This window comes from Buteo buteo, chromosome 5, assembly GCF_964188355.1.
Source record: "Buteo buteo chromosome 5, bButBut1.hap1.1, whole genome shotgun sequence".
Lineage (NCBI taxonomy): Eukaryota > Metazoa > Chordata > Aves > Accipitriformes > Accipitridae > Buteo > Buteo buteo.
This window is the reverse complement of record NC_134175.1, coordinates 34,929,597-34,951,023: the sequence shown is the minus strand read 5'-3', so window position 1 is coordinate 34,951,023 and position 21,427 is coordinate 34,929,597. Positions and strand designations below refer to the sequence as shown.

Sequence of the window (21,427 nt, the reverse complement as noted above, 5' to 3'; positions counted from 1 at the left end):
CGGTTATAATTGGAATTATAGGCACAGATTGAGAGGAAAGTAGAGCAGTGCACTAATTTTCTCTTGAGTATTGCGATTTCTTGCTCCAATTTTGTTCCACATATTAATTTCATTTATCTTCTACAAAAAAGCACCTTTGACTACCTCACATATTATCTTCTTGCTAATCTGTCTCCCATGGGCTACTTCTAATATTCCAAATTTTGGAGTTGATTCAAAAAGCTGACTTAATCTGAGTACAGCACTGAGACTGTGTTGATTGTATTGGTATCTGTTTATGAATAATGTGAGACATGGCACTAAAAGCTGTCTTGAATATTACTTCAGTAGCACAGAGAGGGAGACATCATTTCTGATGCTTGTACTTGTAAATGTGTCACTCCTCTTTCTCTGGGGACAAGGTGAGGACTTTGTATTTGGGGGGTGATATGGATATGATCTGTCACAGCACCACTTTATCCCATGTCTGAGCAGGATGGGGATGGCAGTTTAACAACTGCAGCTGCCTGGTCTCTGCTTCTTATGCCAGAGGCTGAAGGGAACCCTAGTTGTCCTGAAATACGAAATTTATAAAGAGACTGCACCCGCATCCGTTCTCATGGCAACGTTCCTATGCTCCACGTGGAAACAGTATTTCTGAATCAAACCCTGGTTCCACACTGACAGAGTTTGGTCTTTCAAATACCATGTGAAATAATTGACTTGTTTTTGAATACTGGTTGGCCCTGCTTATAAATAAATTTGATTAATGTGTGTCACGGCTTTCTTAAGAAGTGATGTTGGGTATCTTCTGTCTGTCCTCATGTCAGTTTGTTTGCTTCTGGGGGAGGTCTCCACCACTCTTTTCAGTCCTTGAGTTGCCCTGGAGGGGAATGACCTCCACATTAGTTATTTAGTTTTATGTTTAATTGGAGCTTACTGGGACTATTTAGTGCCAGGTCATGAATGTGGCTCAGGTTAGAGTGCAGATTAAGATGCATGAGAGCTCTCTCCAGCTAAAGACCTCTTGGGATAAGATACGTATGATGGATAGGTTAGATGAAGCATTTGAAGGATGTAGCTTCTGCCATTGCCCCAGATTCACTCCAGGGCCACCTCTGCTCTCAATGTGTAGTGGAAGCAACACCCGGGGTTCAGGTGTATTTGCCCAGTTTGATGCTTCTCTGTCAGCTATTTTTCTTTTAACTGGGGCTCTGTTCACTACCTAAAAGATTTTGGAATCTCAAGCTGATAAATAGTACAGGAAACATATCTGGAAATACTTTCTGGTAGACAGGAGACTGAATGTTTCTTTCAGATCTGAATCTTGATCCTGTGATTGGTATGTTAGTGGGACATTAAGGTGACAACTGTAGCACGTACGTGAGACACTAGTTATTAAATGTTAAATCCATTCACAAGGTAAAATCGGCACAGAACGCACATTGCTATGTGCCTGAAAGACTATTTCCTTTCTCTCAACTATAAATGACCTATGACACCAAAATTAGGTGCGAAGTGAATCTGTTTGGGTTTTGTATTTAATCCTGACGAGTTATTTTGTGATTTGAATGGGGAATAGAATTTGTCTCGCTGATACTTTACCTTGAAAAAGTACTTGGTCTCCAATCTTCCTGGTTGATTTGATGCTTGTTTAACTTTGTGAGGTGTTTGGTCATTGTTCTAGATTAGCTTAGGGTAGCATTAGACATCTCTTTGTGATCTCAGGGAAATAAGATTTCATTACACAGGCAACTGTGTTATATCTGAATTCTGATTTAGTGCCAGAGCCATTTGCAAGAAAACAATTTTCTAAATATTACCAAAAACTATGCAAACTAGTACTGACAGATGGCTGTAAGATAGACATTAAAATGGTCCACTTTAACAGTTTATATTGGATTTGGTTGCTGTTGTTGTGTTTAGATTAATAAAAGGAAAGCAAATGACAAAATTCATGCATTTTGAAATGTAGACAATACTCGTGCATAATGAAATCAAACATACATTATATACTCTATTACTCCATGTCAATCTTTGTTACAGAGTAAGCTCTAGACTGCTGCTGAGGAAATAAATACAAATTAACACGTTCCTAGGCAAATACCTGGAGCTTGTATAGCAATGTCACGATGAAGCTGTTTCTCTGTTTTTTCCTACTGCCCCTGCAAAAGTCAACATCACTGCCTTAAAACTCTAAGGTTTTTATTCTGCTTTGTTCTTTCAGTTTTCTCTTGAGACGGTCACGGTCATAGCTTATTTTCTGTTATTTTCAGCAGATGGGCAACTGTCTTCCATTAAATCCAAAACCAAAAATACATCCCACTTAGTGTAGTAGAAGGAAAATTACATGTAGTGGAACCTGTTCTTCTCATTGAAATTAGGATACAGCAACTATGGATTCATGATCACCAGAATTGTTAATTATGGAAAAATAAAGTGTCTGCGTTTCTTCTACTGTTATGACTTACTGATTCTGTTACAAATTATTGATGCTGTTACGATTATTGATAAAAAGTATTACTAGGAAATTAATACTATATTCTTAACAAGATTTTGAATGTGATTTGTTGTCCTCATAAATTAATTTTGCAGTAATTTAACTATGTTTCCAAGAAAAATTAGTCAAATAATGAAAGAGCAGTTACTTGGTTTTGAGAAACATTTTTATTTAAAAAAGGTTACTCGACAGACAAGAACAGTAGAAACCATATAATTGAAATAACTAAGATTATAGTGCAGTGACCAGAAAGTTTCTTTCAACAAATCAGGTGGAAAAAAGTCCCTGTGAATAACTTTCAGGTTGTTATTTAATATACTTTCCCAGGTTGACCTACACTTCATGAAAAAGATACCACCTGGAGCTGAAGCATCAAACATCTTAGTTGGTGAACTAGAGTTCCTGGACCGTGCGGTTGTTGCTTTTGTTAGGTTATCTCCTGCAGTGCTGCTTACAGGACTAGCTGAAGTTCCGATTCCAACAAGGTACAGTTGGATTTATTTCTCTTCATGTTTTTCTGAGTACCTTGTGGAGACAGGGTGATGTGACCTTCAACTTTGTCATTTATTGAGTTATGAATTTGGTTCCTTCTTTAACAAAGATATCTCTTAGAGACATCTTTCCACTTATCCTTTAAATGATGTATGGGTATATTCAGAGGCATGCCATTTGTGTGTGCAGATAATCATTCTTTGCAGAAGTAGAAATGATAGCTTGTTAGGTTACAATACACAGTTTATCCTATACAAACTGGTAATACTGCAGATGAAATACTAAGGTGAAATATTCAGCTTCTTAGGATATTTCATCTGCTGAAGCTACTTGTGTGATACTGCATAAGTATATCCAGAAGAAAAAAATGAAGAAGGAATTGAGTAAAGGGAAGAAACAAACTGTGATTTTATTCACTAAGGACAGTGAATGGATGAAAAACATGTTGTAAATATCATGCTCCTCTAAAAGTTACTTTGTAGATACTTGCATGGTAGTGAATGTGACTTTTAACGATAAATTTTTATTAGATTAATTTTTTCTAAGTTGAAACTTTTTCTGATGAAGTACTTTGGTTCTGAGAACAAATTATGAGGAATTTTAAAAAAAATCTAAAATAGACTTTGTAGTCAAACAGAAAGCATTTAAATAGATCTGCAGATACATGGTTTCCTGCGGGGGCTGATTCAGATCAAAACTCCGAAGTGATTCTCCCATATCTGAATTCACTGCTTTAACTATTATTGCAGTCTCTCACTTTTTTTTGTATTTGTGCATATGTTTGTACACCTATTCTGTCTCTCTTTCACCTTCCCTCTTTTAGTTTCTGTAAAAGTAGAATTCCGACAGAAGGCAGTATTGTATTCCAGTTGTTTGTGACACTCAGGAAGGAGTGTTATGCTATGAAATGCAATGCTGAGACTCAGATCTTTGCTCCCAGTCAGATAAACAGTACAAAATTTTCTTTAAGTTGTAGTTAGTTTGGATATGACTTTTTTGGTCTTCTCTAATTTTTGCCTGTGTATAAGGAACATTGAGGGACTGAGCTGACTTTGAAAAAATCTTCTGAAGCCTTTCCTTGTAACCTTTCCCAACTTTCCACAAAAAAACCCCCACCAAAAGGAAAACAACAGATTTCTTGATTTTTGGCCAAAAGAAAATTAAATAATTAAAAATTAGGATAATTAAGAATTTCTGCAAAAATGTTTATTAAAAAAAAGGTAATAATGTTAGTCAAAAAATTGTCTTTTGCATTTTAGCAAAACTGAGAACTTCAGTTATTTCATTTGAACCTGTCCTCTGCATTTTATAGAACCCTACTAGCCCCAAGCCTAGATAGAGGCTGTCTAGAGCCTTAATGGGAATAAGAATGATTTTAAAATGATTTTTATTCGGGGTAATTTACCTTCCCCAATATTGCAATAATACTATCATCATAAACCAGTTGATTTTGCTGAATTAACAGAATTAAATAATGTGTTCTGTACGTAGATTATAATTGCATATATTTATTATGTAAGATAAGGTTTGTTATATAACAAGGTTTTGATAGTCTCAATCAAGTCTTACTGTGAAGCTTATGATATATTTTTGGAAGTTATTTTCACATTTTTTCTAACCAGAGCTTCATGTTTAAATGCATGTGTGAGGATCTTGAAAGAGATTATATATAATATTTGTCTTGGAGGTTCTTCTAGTCTAATTTTTAAATAAGTATTTCTGTAGTATGTATAGTTACTTTCAACCATCTATCTTTCACTTTTTTTTTTATTTATCTTTTATTTGTAGATTTTTGTTTATTCTTCTTGGACCACTGGGTAAAGGGCAACAATACCATGAGATTGGAAGGTCAATTGCAACACTAATGACAGATGAGGTATTTTTATTCATGGCTTGGTTTTAGTCATTTTATACTGACTGAGGAGGTGTGTAATAGGGAATCTCCAATGTGGAATCATCCGGATTAAACGTGGCTAATCATTCTGATGATGCACAAATAGCATTCTAGTTCATTTCATGATCCTGTAACAGCCCAGATTATGCTGCCATAAGGAGTTAACAAAATGAGAAACAATATTCACATGCACGGATATCTTCACAGAGAACATTCCATTTTACACAGTTACTTTCCAGTGGAATTAATTGTGTTTTAAACTGTAAAATCTCTGGAACATTTAGCACCCATAAGCATTTTTTTCCATAGCAGCTTGAGCTTCTTTGAAAACTATGTACCAGAAACTCTAGTCATTTGAAGCTGAGTTTGTTTGTTTGGTGGGTACTGCAGGAAGTGTGTTCTATTTCAGAGAAAAGAGGCCATTGTAAAAAAATGTTATGAAAGTATTCCTTTCTCCATCTCTTTTTCCTCCCACATACACTTCTCCATTTTTCACAGGTGTTCCATGATGTTGCTTACAAAGCAAAGGACCGCAATGACTTGGTGTCTGGAATTGATGAGTTTCTTGATCAGGTTACTGTTCTCCCTCCTGGAGAGTGGGACCCGACAATTCGAATAGAACCACCTAAAAATGTTCCCTCTCAGGTTTGTACACTGCAAAATTCAGACACTTTTAAACGTTGTGATGAATTTTTGCTAGGTAGAATTAAGTCTCATTAATTTAGCATTTAGCAGAGTCACTATATAGACATTTTGCATGCTCTTTTTTTTGGTTTTTGTTTTTTTTTTTTTGTTTGTTTTGTTTTTTGTTAATTTGCTTTAAGAGAACCCTTGTCTTCCAAGCATACGGTATAGTGGTGACATTTTGTGTAGCTCAATACTAGTTCTCTCCTGAATAAACATAGATAGTTGCATCTAAAGATCTTAAATTCAGGGGTAGTTGGTCATAAACATCTTTGATTATTCTGAACAGCCATGGTTTGCTTTTGTTTTAAGCTTATTGCAAGAATTGGTCAAAGCAACCTGGCTTGCTACTCTTTAAAATGTTTTCTGATACAAGATTTTCTGTGATCCATTCTTTAAATTTCTTAGACCACAATTCCTTCTACTATTTCCTGTTACAGAACTCCTCTACAGCTTATGAAGAGGTTATGTTGATGAATCTTACAATAAAATTTACATGTTTAGTCTTTCAACTCTCAAAGCCTGTTTTCCTCTGCTAAAATTATGTTTTAGTTACTAAGACACATGAGAAGTATCTTTTCCTTCTGGTAGGAGAAGCGTAAGATCCCGGGAGTGCCAAATGGAACTGCAGCCCATGGGGATGCAGAACAACCTGGAGGACACTCTGGACCAGAACTGCAACGCACTGGAAAGTTAGTGAAAATGTGCAAAATCTCAAGTGTTCTAAGTGATGCACTTCCAAAGGAACCATGATGATCTGGTTCTCTCTCAAGTGACTGCCTTGGCATATGAATTTTTTCAGGCATTTTTTCTGATTTGCATACCACATACATGCTAACTTGCAGAGAGGAGGAGAGGGCAAGAGGATTTGAGTTTTCACATTGTATTTATTGCAAGCTCCTTTCTCTATTATTTATAAAGGTCAGACCTCTGTTAAAGTTTAACATTTCTTATTTTTGTACAGCATGAAGGGAAACTTGGGAATAGTCTTATGCCATATATTAGGAATGCTTACAACTATTTTGTAAGGGTTGTGCAGCTCTAGCATTTCTTTTTTACCTCAGCAAGCCATGATATGTCCCGGTACATGAGGCTATGATTACGATGGTGGCTGCTGTATACATACATTGGAAGGAAAAATTTGCCCCAAGGAATTCTTATGTTCTCTGGTCTAATGTGGTGTGCTTAAGTGCATCAGCTGTTAGTGGTTGCCTTAGTGCAGTGTAGTTGTGTGACAGACTTTTCTTTTACCTTGCTGCCTCTTGATATTAGAATATCGTTCCTACCTGCATAAGGCTAAAGATTGAGGTGCAGTGTTAGTGTACACAGTGGGGCAGAGGAGATGATCGCTAGTCTGGCTGTAAGCCGTTCCCTCAGTGGTGAACCTGGTGATTGACAGCTCAAATGATCGTTCTAATATTTAGAAGATGGTGGCACTTCATCTTCCTCTTTACCCCAGCAACATCTGATATATTGGGTGCCTGTGAGAAAAAGAGCATTGCGGGGATATTTACTTTAACTGTATGGTATATTGTAAGGGAGACTCTGTTCCTAAATACTTGATTGTAGTTAGCATAGTGTAAATGACAAAAGGTGACATTTCTTGTTCTTGGAGAATTGTGGCCTATATTTAATTCTATCATCAAGTGTATTTAGGAACAGGTTCTCAAATAAAGAACGTGAAGCTCTATATGTAGATGTGTCGGCAAATGGGCACTGTGGTAGCTCTGATTAAACAAATGCAAAGAATCACTTCACATAATAAATAATAGGGTTTTACGTGTGGGAGCTAACAACTGTTCAGAAGTTTTGGGTCTGGATGATTAGATGGAGACTTTATAAAAGAAATATGCAAATTAGTTTGTTTTAAAAGCACAATTTCCTGATGAAAGTTATCAAGAAAGGGTTCCCAGAAACTTTTGCTGGGAAGGGTGAATTATAAGAGTATGTATCATTTGATCAAGGAACGATAGCTTCTCTGCAGTATATTTAAGGCAGTACTGTGGAAGAAAGTTTGGTATGCCTTTTTCATTAATTTGATATGTTTTATGTTTTTTAGATTTTTTGGAGGATTGATTTTAGATATAAAAAGAAAAGCTCCCTTCTTCTGGAGTGACTTCAGGGATGCTCTCAGTCTGCAGTGTCTGGCATCATTTTTGTTTCTCTACTGTGCTTGCATGTCTCCTGTCATCACATTTGGTGGTCTGCTTGGAGAAGCAACTGAAGGTCGTATAGTATGTGTTAAATCTGAACTTTTAAAACAAACTTAAATTCCTATGTTTGTGTTTAGTATTTTCTTACTGTTGCATGAATCACCTTTAAATATTGGTGTTTCAATGTTTAGAAGGCTACAGACATTGCAAAAAGAACCTGTTTGAAAATTTATGGACACTTCTCTTTGTTTCATATTCAGAGTGCAATAGAATCGCTGTTTGGAGCATCCATGACTGGAATTGCCTACTCTCTCTTTGGTGGACAGCCTCTCACTATACTTGGCAGCACAGGACCAGTTTTAGTATTTGAGAAGATCTTATTCAAATTTTGCAAGTAAGTGAAGATCATGATATACATCATCCCTCAGGTGGTGTTAGGTAAAAGTAGAGACAGTGATCCCAAAGTTCCAACATCTGCAGAGTAAGATCAGCAGTTTGTTTTGGAGTGCATTGCTTAAGCTTTCAGAGTCTGAAAATTATGCAGTGACCGAGACAAGTAAATTGGTGGTAATGCAGAAAGGTTGATGTTTGGGTTGGGTTTTTTTTTTTTTAATTGTTGTTTTTTTTGTTTGTTTTAAAAAAAAAACAAACCCCAACCTGTTTTGAAGGGAATGCAAGCTTCAGGATGGTGGTTTGGTTGTTTTATTTTTTTAATTGTATCATTTTCTACTCTGACACAATACATTTAGATCTGTGGTTAATCTCATCCCTAACTCATGCAGAAGGTGTTACCTCTCACCCAGGAAGCAAGTGCAGTGGCAGTGGTGCCATCTTTCAATAGTCACTAATATAGACCCTGCCCTTCTTCCACCTGAACAGAGAAGGGGTGAAGTGTCATGCCAGAACAGCATATTCCCACATTTATATTAATGAGCTGTACGTGACATACCTCTGCCACAGTGTGGGTAAAAATTATCTCTGCATCTTGGCAACCATCATGCTTCTCTGATCCTTTCTGCTTTTCTGCTTTATTGCTGTGATGGGGACTTCTGCACCAAGATCTCCTGAACAGAGTAGGAGATCTCGCTTAGCACTCCAAAAGCTCTTTTATCACCTTCAGGTAGACCTTTCAGTTCTCTGTGCTAATGTCACCCATTGTGTTTGGAGCTCTATTATCATATTCAATAAGCAAACAGGATTTCGATGAAAGTTTTTGTTTTAGCTGTTCTTGCAGCTTAAGAAGAAATTGGCAGGTGTTGCCTCTTCACAAGGCAGGATATGGGATAAAAAATGGGTGGTGCTTGTACACTTCATGTGTGTGACTACTCTCAAAGCCACTTGTTCACTCTAGTAGAGAGAGCAAGCTCTTTGTGTCCTGTTAATTGGGAGGAGAGCTCAGGTCAAGAGGTGACTTGACAGTATCTTCAGTTCACAATAGGTAAATAATTTCTCATTCAGACTGTCCCCAGAATCTCCCATCCCTAGGCAAAGGAAATTTTGGAGCTGCCTCTTCTCGATTTACTGTGGCTGGACAAAAGATAAACTGCGTTTAATTTGTTTTCTTTTTTTTTTAGAGAGTATGGGCTGTCATACCTTTCTCTGAGAGCTAGCATTGGACTGTGGACTGCAATCCTGTGCATCATCCTTGTTGCAACTGATGCAAGCTCCCTAGTCTGCTACATTACCCGGTTTACTGAAGAAGCTTTTGCTTCTCTTATCTGCATCATTTTCATTTATGAGGCCTTAGAGAAGCTATTTCATCTCAGTGAGACATATCCAATCAACATGCATAATGATTTGGATCTGCTGACTAAGTACTCGTAAGTAAGATTTCTTCTGTTAACACTGGGGTTTTTTTTCATAGGTTATGTTTTCTCTGGGAGGGATGCAAACCAGTGCACAGCAGGAAAGGTTTGCAGTAGTTGCAAACTTAACATGTGGAAGCTATTGAGTTAGGCATGATGCTGGCATATGGACGCAGTAGTTACTGGAGGTATGTGTACAAGCAGTACAAATTTTACTTAAGATAAGTAAAAATATCTTGACTTGGAGTTTGGAAAAGCTTACACACACGCAACTTGGAAGTCCTAGAATAAAACATAGGACTTGGGGGGACCTCAGCTTTAGGTCTTTATTCACATATTTATTTAGTGAAGTGTAAGTCAGTGATCTCTTACTATAACCTTGTACTGATGATTTATAATATTTTATTGGGTGTTCAGGCAACACTTTTATATCATATTTATCTGTTGGGTTTTTTTCCCAAATTGAAATATTGACCTATCTAAAAAGGATATAATTTGATGTACCTCCTTTATTTTAACCTCTCTGGCAGTTAAAGTTCAAGCTCCAAGAACTGAAGTGGATTTGGAATTGTTAGGTGCTTCCCAGCAGTGATGGATTTTGTCATAATCAATTTGTTCTTAATAACAAGATTTTTTAATATGACTCCATTTAAGCAGCTTTACTTTATTGTGGAGTTTTGACAGGTAGTATTCTACTTGGGGAATAAAAACGTGAATGGCTTTAATCAGTATAGTTTCATTTAGAAATAAAAACTCATAGACTTGTTTCTCTGATATGAGAACAAAAATGTTCTTCTAGTAAAGGACAAGATCCTAGTCTGTCCTGAGGCCAGTTAAGCCTGATGACCTCAGCAACTCAAATGTCATTAAAAAGCATTTTCAGAGAAGAACCCCCTCCAGAAATGTCTTTTTTATTTCACTGAACCCGTTTGAACCCTCTGCATGAGCAGGGTGGGCCCCAAAAGGAACAATGCCTGAACAGTGCCACATCTTCTGTTCACTGGAAAAACAGGAGTGTCTCAACCAAATGTCTCATTTGCATTTTAAGCTGGGAAAAACAAAACGCAGCAACAGAGAAAACATTTGAGCTTAGTATATGATATCACTAGGAAAATAGTTAGCAAATCCTGAATCTGAATGCACATTATATACCTTAATATACAGAACAAGTTAAATTATAGAAACTATAGTTCTGCTGTGACATACTCTCTCATCATGCTGAAAAAAATACTATTTCTCTATAATAGTTTAATCAGTAGACAAAGGACTATTAATTTGAAGAGAGAGCAATAAACATCAAGAATAGACCATGCATGCTGTTGAGGTTATATTCTGGTCTTATTTAACTTCACTTAACTTCTATAAAGTCAGTATTTTATCCTAAAGAGCCTCATATAGCACAGTGTTTGTGGATTATTTTTGTTTCCTTTACCACTTGAAAGTAGTTGTCTCAAAGGGAAAGGGAATACAATGTTCTCATATGATGTTGAAATACTATACAAAGACAAAAAAATATTCAGAAACCATTTAGCAGGTAGAGCTGAGATGTTAAAATATGTAATGAAAAGCATAAACACAAATAGAAATACTGATTCCTGGGTAGTTAGCTTTATTCATGGTTAGCTGAATCCTGTGATATTGCTTGAGATTTTGGAGAAATAAGATTAACAGTCTTAATTGTACAGGGGCACAGTGATAGGTATCTCTGTATTTTATGGAAGTGTTTTATCATAGTCCTTATGTTTGCAAATAAATGTTTTTGGTTTTATTTAAAATTCCATTCATTAATCAGAATCCCAAATTGATTTTTGAAGTGTGTTGTTTACTTGCTGCGTGCCCTTGGTAATTGTCTTCATTGAATGTAGAACGTGCAGAGCACGCAGAATGGTATAAGAGCAGCAATTGTTGTCCTCCAGTTGCAGCTATTGACCTGTCCTGTCCTACAGTGTTGGAATACCAGCACATGAGTTAGATTTTCCAAACACAATTCCTGAAGGACAAGTGTCTTTGGAAGAAAGATTGACCACTGCCTGGTGGTTTCAAACACATATATAGCTATCAAAATTATTTGATATAATAGTTTTGTAGTTATTTATGGGGTCATCATTTCATACCTATATTCTCAGTTATTCTTTCACTCTGTGTAGATAGTACAAATAAATTGACTTTTAAACTCTTGCATTACATTTCACTTTTGACATTTATGTTATATCTTCTACTTTCAGCAATATCCTGTTTATTATTGATATCATGTCCATGGGAACTGACCCCACTAATACCAAACTGACTAGCTGTAGACATAGTTATAGGCAGCATAGCTCTTATGGGATGTGGCTTATATTTTTTTAACCTTAAAACTTATTGTTGGAAACACCACTACACATACCGATTATCTTGTAAGAGTACATCTGCTGATTCCAAGCATTTGTGCTCTGAACACAGCAAAGCAGTAATTCCAGCCTCTTCTGTTCTCTCCCTTCCCTTCTCCTTCAGCTGAGTTTTTCTTAGTTCTTCAAGACTGCCCCAACAGTTGGGAGAATGGAAAGATGTGCTCTGTTGGAGCAGCTCTAAATCAGCTGCCCAAATGACCAGTGCTTTGACAGCAGGCTTGGTGCAACCTGAACTCCATAGGTTTGCTGTGCAGATATGCACATACTACTCTGTCCAGACACAGTGCAGATATGCACATACTACTCTGTCCAGACACAGTAACCATTTGCCCAGAACATGAAGGTATCACAATTATCATCCCCATGGGATCACCACAAGACAAGACATTTCAAATACCCCTTGGTCCCTGCTCAAATGTCTGCACACGTCTCAGTTCCAGAAAAATCAGAAACTAGAAGACAAATAAGCATAAAAGCTCACTTGAAAAAAAAAATCTTGTTTCTTTGCGTACTTGAAGTTGGGAATATTCCTTTCACAAGGAATTAGAAGCTTTTTCTGCAGCATCTGACTCCAATCCTTCTACTTGCAGTTTAAATGGGTAACAAACTTGGGCTGAAAATGGTCCTGTCCTTAAAGGACCAACATACTCTGTTACAGAAGCTAATTAGTATCTGCTGTTTTGCTAATTAAAACAGCTGTTTGCATTTTCCTCTTTGGGGATTTTAAAGACAAGTTTTTAATTGTTAGTAAAGCCTTGGCAGTTCTTTAATTAGCAATGGGTGAACTTCAAAAGGTTGAGCAACTCATTTCTCTTTGAATGCTGAGCCAAAGCTTATGTAAAACTTTATCTTGGATCTGCAATTCTATGCTGGAAAACTCAGGTTATACTGTAAAATTTCTGTGTTTTCTGTATTCTGTCTGTTGCTCACTTGAAAAGTTGATGATAAATAGGTCAGGACACTGTATATATTTGAAGCTTCCAGTGTATGCTGTGGCCCAGCCCTCATCTCTTCTGCCATGGGCTTTCCGAGGATGCTCTGATGTCCACAGGTGCGTCTACATCCCAGTCCTGTTGCCTTTGCCCTGGTGAAGACATGAGTTTGACTCAGGAAAAGTCATTGGCACGCTGTTAGTACTGTCCTTTGGAGTACTTGAGAGACAAAGAAAATAGTAATTTAAAATGGTTGGTATTTCAACCAGATTGGAACCATATTCCAAGTGAGAAAGAAAACCCATTCTGTATTTTGGGTGGGTTTGAATTCTGTCATAAACAGTCTCTGTTGCAGGAGTTTGATGTAAAAGGCTGTACTGCATGCATCTCCTCTTATATTTAAGAGTATACGAATCATTACTAGTATCTGCCATAACAAACCTTAGAAGACTATAGAAAGAACATTCAGAACAGTTGGGATGATTATTTTTTGTTTAAATCAAGCAGACCCAAATATTTGAAAATCACCTGAAAGTGTCCTAAAAGATTTCTTAAAAATTTGTATTTACCATTTTAGGTAGAAGAGAAGAGTTTGAGTTCGTTACAGAAATCTATCTCAAAAAGACAAAAATATCTTTTGTTCCATGATCTAATTAATGTAGAACTAGTCCTAATGCACTTTTTACTCATTTTCTTTATTATACTTGTTTGTTACTCTGTTGAAATATTGGCCCTAATCATCAGGTGATCTACTTGCAGGCAAACCCATTCAGTGTTCATATGTAACTTTTTCTTAAAACACCAACTTTACGATATGGACAGTAAAGAATAAGGCATTTAAGAGCTAAATCAAAAGAAGGAAAAAGACAACCTGATTTTCAGTGTGCTACTGTGCTGCAGTTTTTTTCTTTTTAAACTGCACTGTTTTGAAGGAATTTAAATACAGTAGCTGCATTGTTTATTACATAAAATACACATACTTTTTGATCTGTTTTTTTGGTTGGGGTTTGTTTTTTTTTTTTTACTGTGACCTTTTTGTATTTGTCATGCCATTAGCATTTGTAGGTTGGCATAGCAACTCTCTTATTTCTGTACTCTCCTCCTCCTGCTTTTTCCTACTCTGTAGCAAATATATCTTCAGTTAGTGAATCCTGTCTGGAACACTGATACATATCAGTTTTAATGTGTATATAAAACATTAGGATACCATTTTTGCTAGGAAAGGAGAACCCTACAACTGGGTGGATTAGAAACAGAGGTTCTCAAAAGGAAAACAAAATAAGCATTGTGGATGAAAGGAACATGATTTAGAAAGCAATCCAGTATTCTTTAAAAACCAAGCATTTTAAGATAGTTATCTCAGAATACAGAAGATCAATTCTTTCTCAGTGTGAGGTTGCTTAGATCTTGGGACTTTATATATCTTTTGTTTTTTATTAATTCTTTTTTCAGAGTGATGAATTCATGTTGTTTTTAATAATTCTTTACCAGAAGTTACTCAATTATTAACAGATTACATTGAATAATTTTAAAGTGATTTCTTGGCATAGTAATATGCATATTGCAATCTGTCTTGGTATTGACATGCACTTAAGCATTAGAAGTAGAAAATCCCACTCTGATGTAATTAAGGAGCCAAGTTCATGTCAATCTCAGTATCTTTTGCAGGGTATAGAAAGCATTGCTTCTAGAAGTCATTGTGAAGATTAGTTTTGTGCATACCACTGTTTACATAAGCAAGTTTTAAATCTTTCATTATCTATATAACTTAATCTAAATACATTATTACTGGATGCAAATTATGTTGGTTTATACCCTGTGTAAAGCTGCAGGTGGAATGAGAAGAGTCAGTGATGATAAGCACAGAATTTCTCATTAGGATCCCAGGCGTGCAATTGAATTCCAATTCCTGTAATGATTTCTTTGAACTTAGATATGAATATAGTTTTTCTTTTCCCTTCTTTATAGGGTATTCTTTTTTTTTTTAGCAGTTAAGTAACTGTGCTGTATCGTGTGTGTTTTTCCCTAAGATTGTCCCTCTTCTTCCCAGAATTATGCAACTGCCATCATTGAGTTTAACTGCTGGTTCCCTTTTGCTTCTTGATAAACCCTGGAATCCAGAAATTATTTTTCTTTATTGTATTTATCAAGGACCTCTCTATGTCTGCCCAACCCAATTGACTAATTTTTCTCTTTCTCTCTCTTTTGAGCCCAGGGAGTGCCCACCTTGCTCCATTCTTTCCTACTACTCATCCCCTCCACTTTGGAAACAGATCTTCTCATTAAGCAATTCTCCACAGCATTCAGTCTGTAGTTGATAGCTGGTCTACACAATGCCTTCAAAATCCAGAAAGGCTTACATAAAATCCTTGGGTGGTTTTGTTACAGGACATTTATGTGTATTGATACACTACACCTGAACAATAGAAACTTAAGCTGACCATATAGCATTATAGTATATTACAATATATTATTTCTGAACCAGCATTATACTGAATCTCTTCTCTTCAGGTGCATGTTTTTTTAACTTTGGAAGCAGGGTAAAGTGACATCCTAGACAATTTCTCAGTGAAAGCTTTCAGATGAATTGTCAATGTCCCATGTAATTACACTACTTTTCTGCACGTTAACTTCTGTTTATGGCAGGTACATACCATAATGCTGCTAAGAATGCATGGACTGCATACTGCACCAGGCAGCTAATAAAGACCAACCTTTATGAGTGACAGGCAAGGTTAACAAAAGTACGATGGGATTATAAATCTGTTTTCTAGACTTTCCCCTTGACAGAACAACATTCTCCTCCTGATGTGCTATCCAAAGAAACCTGATTCTTTGAGATTTCTTCATTCTAATATCAGTTTCCCCCTCTCAGATTTATCTCTCTCTGTGTGTGTGTGAAACTGTTGTGCTGCTGAGTGCATTGTCTAGATACTTTTATAGGCTTTTCTGTTTTCCTCCTCAACTTCACCAACTAATCTACATAGACTTCCAACTTAAGAGAATATACATGGATGCCTACTGATGTTTGTGATTGTCAGAGATGGGCTACTTAACTCAATGGTCTAATTCAGGGTGGCAGATCTCATGAATAAATGAATAAAAAATCTTGTCTTGCTGTGACAGCTGTGCTTTGAAAGGGTTTTGTGATACTGAGAATAGAACTTATCTGACAAGTCCATTTCCCATCAGTATTAATTATTTTGTTTCCAGTTTCTTCTCCACTGAGACTTTGATTTCATCATTCTGAATGTTGACATGAGAAGGAATATGGTAAAAATAATGCCAGGGATATACAGGTGTTGTAGGTATGGGACAGCAGAGAAAAGTCATCTATGATATTTTTGTCATCCCCTTCCCATACAAGTTGTTAGACAAACAGAAAGACTCTGCGAGTGCCCATAATTCAGATGAAGATGGTGTATTTGGAGACAACCTAAACATGCATAGCATTCTGCTATTGATGTACTTTCCTTCAACCTTGTAAATGCAACATAAATAATACTTATGCATATATTCTAATACCTTGCTTTTAAAAGAAAATTGGTGATGTTACCTTCCATTTCATACCATCTTCTTAATCTGTCTCTGTTATGTGATCAGTGCACAGCACTCTCATAGAGCATACTCTGTGTCTTAGGGGAAAAACTTCCTACTCATATTACCAAATATGTTCTCTGATATTCCATGAGACACATTGTTTAAACAAGCACATTTTGTAACTTATTTGTTATACTTGCCTGTTGTTTTTTAAATAATATAAATATTCATATAGAGCAAATCTCAGTCTCTACCTTAAATGAGCCAGAAAGAGATTTTTCCTTTCTAGGAAGGGGAAATGGTATCTTGGCTAATCATGAAGAAGCTGCAGTTGCATCTTTTATAGATCAGATCTTTACCTAGACTAAATAGGTGTAGCTTGCAACATGTACATGCTGGAAAAACAGGAGCTCCAAAACAGTGCCTTATGAATTGGATAAAATCATCAATAGTAAGTGCCTCCTATTCTTGAAAACACATACTGAAAAATGGCAACTGCCTAGGGATGAATGACCATGAGGCTTTCAAAGGAGCTGCACCATTTAGGTGTGTTTTATTTACTGACAAAAACACCGTGCAAAGCTCTTGTTCGAAGCTTTTATTCTGGCTGTAATGGCAGCAGAATGGACTAGCACCGTGCTGCATGTTTGAAGTCTGTGCAAGGAGGAGAGCGTGCATGACAGGTTAAAGAGAAGAAAATGGTGAAGAACAAGCCCGAAGAATGGAGGGTAAGAAGTGGAGATCAGAGGAATTCCCCCAGCAGACCCAGGTTAATTTCAGTTGAACAAATAGGCCTAGGAAACATGTTTCTTGTTTTGCAGTAAACAGAAAGTTACAGTCAGGATGAAAGTGTTTTTAATACAGAACCTTTCACCTGACTGGTAGTTGAGCAACAATGATGTTTATCTTTTATTGCTGATCTACAAAGGAGGGGAAAACTATTCCCCAGCTTTACATATAAAATAACACATTTCTAATTTACTAACCCATGTTCCCTTTCCCATTGTCCAAAGAAAGATTTATGAAATTGAGACTTACAAAAGAAAAGCAAAAAGAGCTAGGAAAAATGTGGGGAGGTTGGGAGGACAAGGAAGGGAAGGGGGGTGCCATCAGTGACCTATGGTGCCTATATTGTTACAGTTGGATTGGTGCTGAAGACTTAGCTGAAGTCTTGATCCTCCTGTAAAAGGAAGAGAGGTACAAGCTCCAGAGGATACCAGTTTGTTAGCCAGTTCTAAAATTCATTATTTCTAATCTACCTTTGTTCCCCATCCTGATTTGCCAGAGATTTCTTGAGTACCTTGGAAGATGTGAAGGCAATAAGGACTCCTTGCTCTGGTTATTTTTCTAGCTAGCAGCTTCAGGCCATTGTTTTTCTGTTACTTTCTCCTTTTGTTGGTTCTAATCTTACGACAGTTCTCCAGCAATTTCCTGAAGACTGTCTCATCTGAAATGGTTTATTAGTCTACCTCAGATTTATAAGCCATTTTGTAATAGGCTGTATTAGATGTTTAAATACCCTAGGAGAAAGCAAGCTCCACTGTTTTCTGCCTAGTCGCAAAATACGGACATTTTAAATACAGAAGGGAGTGACCTGTGACTGGGTATCTAGTGCCATTTTAGATCTCTCAGCCTCCAGCTGCTGTGAAAACAAAGGTATGAGTCACCATAGACCCTCTCACATAAGTGCCAACCCATCATGGATGTCACAGATACCATGGGGTGTGTAGGCACCCATGTTTTGACATCTGAATTGCTCCCAGGAGATCAGAACATCTTGCAGTAGCCAAAAGTGTAAAGATGCAATAAGAATTGTTCTGTCGTCAGTGTGATGAAATGGGTATATTGTGAGATTGGCAGCAGAGATTTTTTTTTTCACTATAGTGACACCTATGCTTTTGCCACTACAACCAATGTCAGATTCTTCCCTGCCTATATTCTAGTCATGAAAAAAAAGCTGTTTCTTCCTAGCCATGATGAAAGAGAATCAAATGAATCATTCTGTATCTTTTAGCATAATGAAGATGATTGCTGACTCCTTATCACTAAAAAGCATGGGAGTACGTTGCTAAGTTGGTACTGTATTTGGAGCTGAATAAGTTGCTTAGAAAATATACTTACAGGTGTATGTAGAGTCTCTTGCTCATTGGTAATAGCATAAACTCCATATAGATCTCTTGTAGTGGGCAAGTGCTCAGCACTTTTAACAACTTTATGAGAACTTAAGAGCATTTGAACCTCCAAGAGGCAATACATTTTTACTTATTCCAACCTTCTGAGTAATATTTTATCAAGAAAATAGAAAGATGTGTTAGTTGTTAACAATTCAGTGTATTTTACTTTTTCTTCCGAGACCTGACCTCTTAGAGTAAAAAATGACAGTGAAAGAGACTAAAAGTTTTAAAAGATTAAAGTAGAAAGCCTTATTTCACTAATGTGAGTTTCTCCTTGCAGGTTGGTTGTGTTGGGAAATAGTCATCATTGAAGCAATGACATCTGTCATGAAATGTCACATTTTAGTAGATAATCTTCTATGTTCTGGCACTGAACGGTACCTCCAATTGTGTTTTCTGGGCTGGACAGGGAGTGTCTTACTATCTCTTATTTCTGTAATGTTAAGCAATTAGTGTGATGCTGGAAGGCAGTTTTACCATGATACAGTCTCACATCAAAACGTCAGTGTTGCCAAAAGACATATAATATTGAAAACAATGTAATGTTATATATATCAAAACACTGAGATTGTTGTTTGAATGATCTTCTGGTAGAAAGCAGGATCTGATCTTTACAGTTAGGGCCTAATTCTGCACCCATTCAGTGACAAAAGCTGGGTGCAGGGTGATTTTGGTCTGCATGGGTGGAGTTTGCACAAGTTGCTTACTTGCTGATGAACTATCTGCCATTGGTAAATGCCTGTGAAACTCGGTAAAGGCCATACTGGAATGCTGTGAAGGAGGAAATTGGTATTGAGATAGAAATAAACAAGGTGATGATCTCATCTGAAGGTGAACTACTTGAGCTGTATTAAACTATAGCTTCAATTGTCATGTTTCTGACTAATGAATAGAAATTTTGGCTTCTCTAACTTTTAAATGTCATTTTGCAGTTTGCAGCAAGTGTAACTGTACCATGTAGTGTTGGTGACATGCACAGTCTTCCCTTCTAGTGAGAAAGTGACTGTGATTGAACAGCCCACGTCACCTTGGCCTACTGTAATCAAACCCCAGTGGGCCATCGCCCAGCATCTGGCCAGTCTGCGATCGGCGATGGACATCGGGGGGCAGGGAGCTCCTGTGCTCACAGGAAACAGTAGTAACCCGAAATAGCCACCTCTCTATTGTTGCATGAACTTCAAATACTCCCTTGCGATAACATAGACATACCGTTTGTTGACTTTATTATGCTACCGTAGCTCACTAGTAGTGATGTGCTTCATTTAACCCATTTTGTAGTATTTTAAACTACTCATTGAACACGCATTCATTCTGCACTTGGGGCCTGATCAAAAGCATATCAGATATGTTTGAAAGGTCCAGTCTACATCAAGAACTTTTGGCTCAGGCCCTCTATTTCTCTGAATGCTGTTGCTTTTTTTTTTCTTTCTTCTTTTGTTTTTGTTCATGGGCTGTAAGGTTTTTTCTTTTATAAATAGCTGCATTTAAAATAAAAGCAAGGAATTGCACAAAGACAACCTGCATCTCTCTCTATGTATATATAAAATGCAGCTGTTGTCACATGTATAGTATTGTAATTGAAATACAATGGCACTATTCTGTACTCATAGTGTAGGTGGTAGAATTTCTTATATAGAAAATATTACAAATCTGGATGAGAATTGTCATTTTGTGGAAACAAACAGCCACAGAGAAAATACATGGTGTATGTAAGTGAATAAACCGATACTTTTCTAGAACTGGAATGCGAATGTATGCTTAATGGCTCTCCACTCTATAGTCAGATGTTACCCTGTCCCCAGCTGCTCCTGAAAACTTCATCATAAAGGAGAGTACAGAATTTATTTACAGCCATCATAAGTATGTTAAAATACTAGCAGGATAGATAGTACTATACATTTTAAAAGTAGGATTAATTTAAAGGTAACTGCAAAGCACACTTGACATCTTGGAACCTACAGAGTATCCTGCATATTTTGAAGCCTTTGTCAAAGGAGTAGCCTCCCACAGTTGCTTCAGAGGCTTTAAGAACTTAATTTTGATTTTAAATTGCCTATTTTCAGTATTGTCCTCCCACACTACCTAATCATGTTTTGTATCTTAAAATACACCATTTAAAATGAAAAGCACGCTTTTAAAGCAGCTGTGGGGAAAGGAAAAACAATGGACACAGAAGTTCACAGAGCCTTTGGTGCTGGCGGTCTTGCAGAGCCCTGATGGTTGACCAGGCAGTTTGGCAGTTTTGCATGCAAAGGCATTCTGGTAAAGAGAAAGAAAGAGGATACATACAGTTTGCATTTGAGAAATGGATCAGCCTGGAACTGTGCATAGCATGTAATCCCCATGTAGGGAAGTGTTAGGTATAAGGGGGTGGAACAGGACTGGCACATTCTCAGTGTTACAAACTGTGCTTGAAGTATCAATAAAATAGGAAGAAAATAGGTGGAAAAACTTGCTGTGGACAGTGGTTTAAATATGTCACGTTACGTACTATATATGCACATGCACCTCACGGCAATTTATACTCTAGTAATAGCGCTAGCTACTGAACTACAGACTGCTTCAAAGCATGCGTTTACTGAATTAATTTGAACTAAAATTATCTGGCAGAGTAGAGCATAATTTCAATATGTCATAAAGTTGATAGATGTATCAGATATTAATCCAAATTTTTATTATTAAGGAAAAAAATATTACTTTGTCTTTTCAGATGCAGTTGTGTGGAACCAGAACATCCTAGCAATAAAACCTTACAATACTGGCAGGACTACAATATATCTGCATCTGATGTGCCATGGGGGAACCTAACTGTGTCAGTAAGTGAAATATTGGAACTTAATAAATAAAGGCATAAGCATAAATAATTCTGTCTCTCCTACTGCAG

General features: G+C 36.8%; 1 protein-coding gene across 3 annotated transcripts in view; it reads left to right on the top strand.

Annotated features, from left to right (window-relative positions):
* The window catches only part of SLC4A10 (solute carrier family 4 member 10), a 124,233-nt gene that overhangs the window by 81,106 nt on the left and 21,700 nt on the right, over positions 1-21,427 (top strand). For all 3 annotated transcript variants that reach the window (XM_075028583.1, XM_075028582.1, XM_075028581.1), the window contains exons 8-15: positions 2,807-2,964; positions 4,760-4,847; positions 5,364-5,510; positions 6,141-6,241; positions 7,609-7,783; positions 7,963-8,096; positions 9,277-9,522; positions 21,254-21,359. In XM_075028583.1, the coding sequence (XP_074884684.1) occupies positions 2,807-2,964; positions 4,760-4,847; positions 5,364-5,510; positions 6,141-6,241; positions 7,609-7,783; positions 7,963-8,096; positions 9,277-9,522; positions 21,254-21,359 (1,155 nt within the window). The remainder of the gene's footprint in view (positions 1-2,806; positions 2,965-4,759; positions 4,848-5,363; positions 5,511-6,140; positions 6,242-7,608; positions 7,784-7,962; positions 8,097-9,276; positions 9,523-21,253; positions 21,360-21,427) is intronic.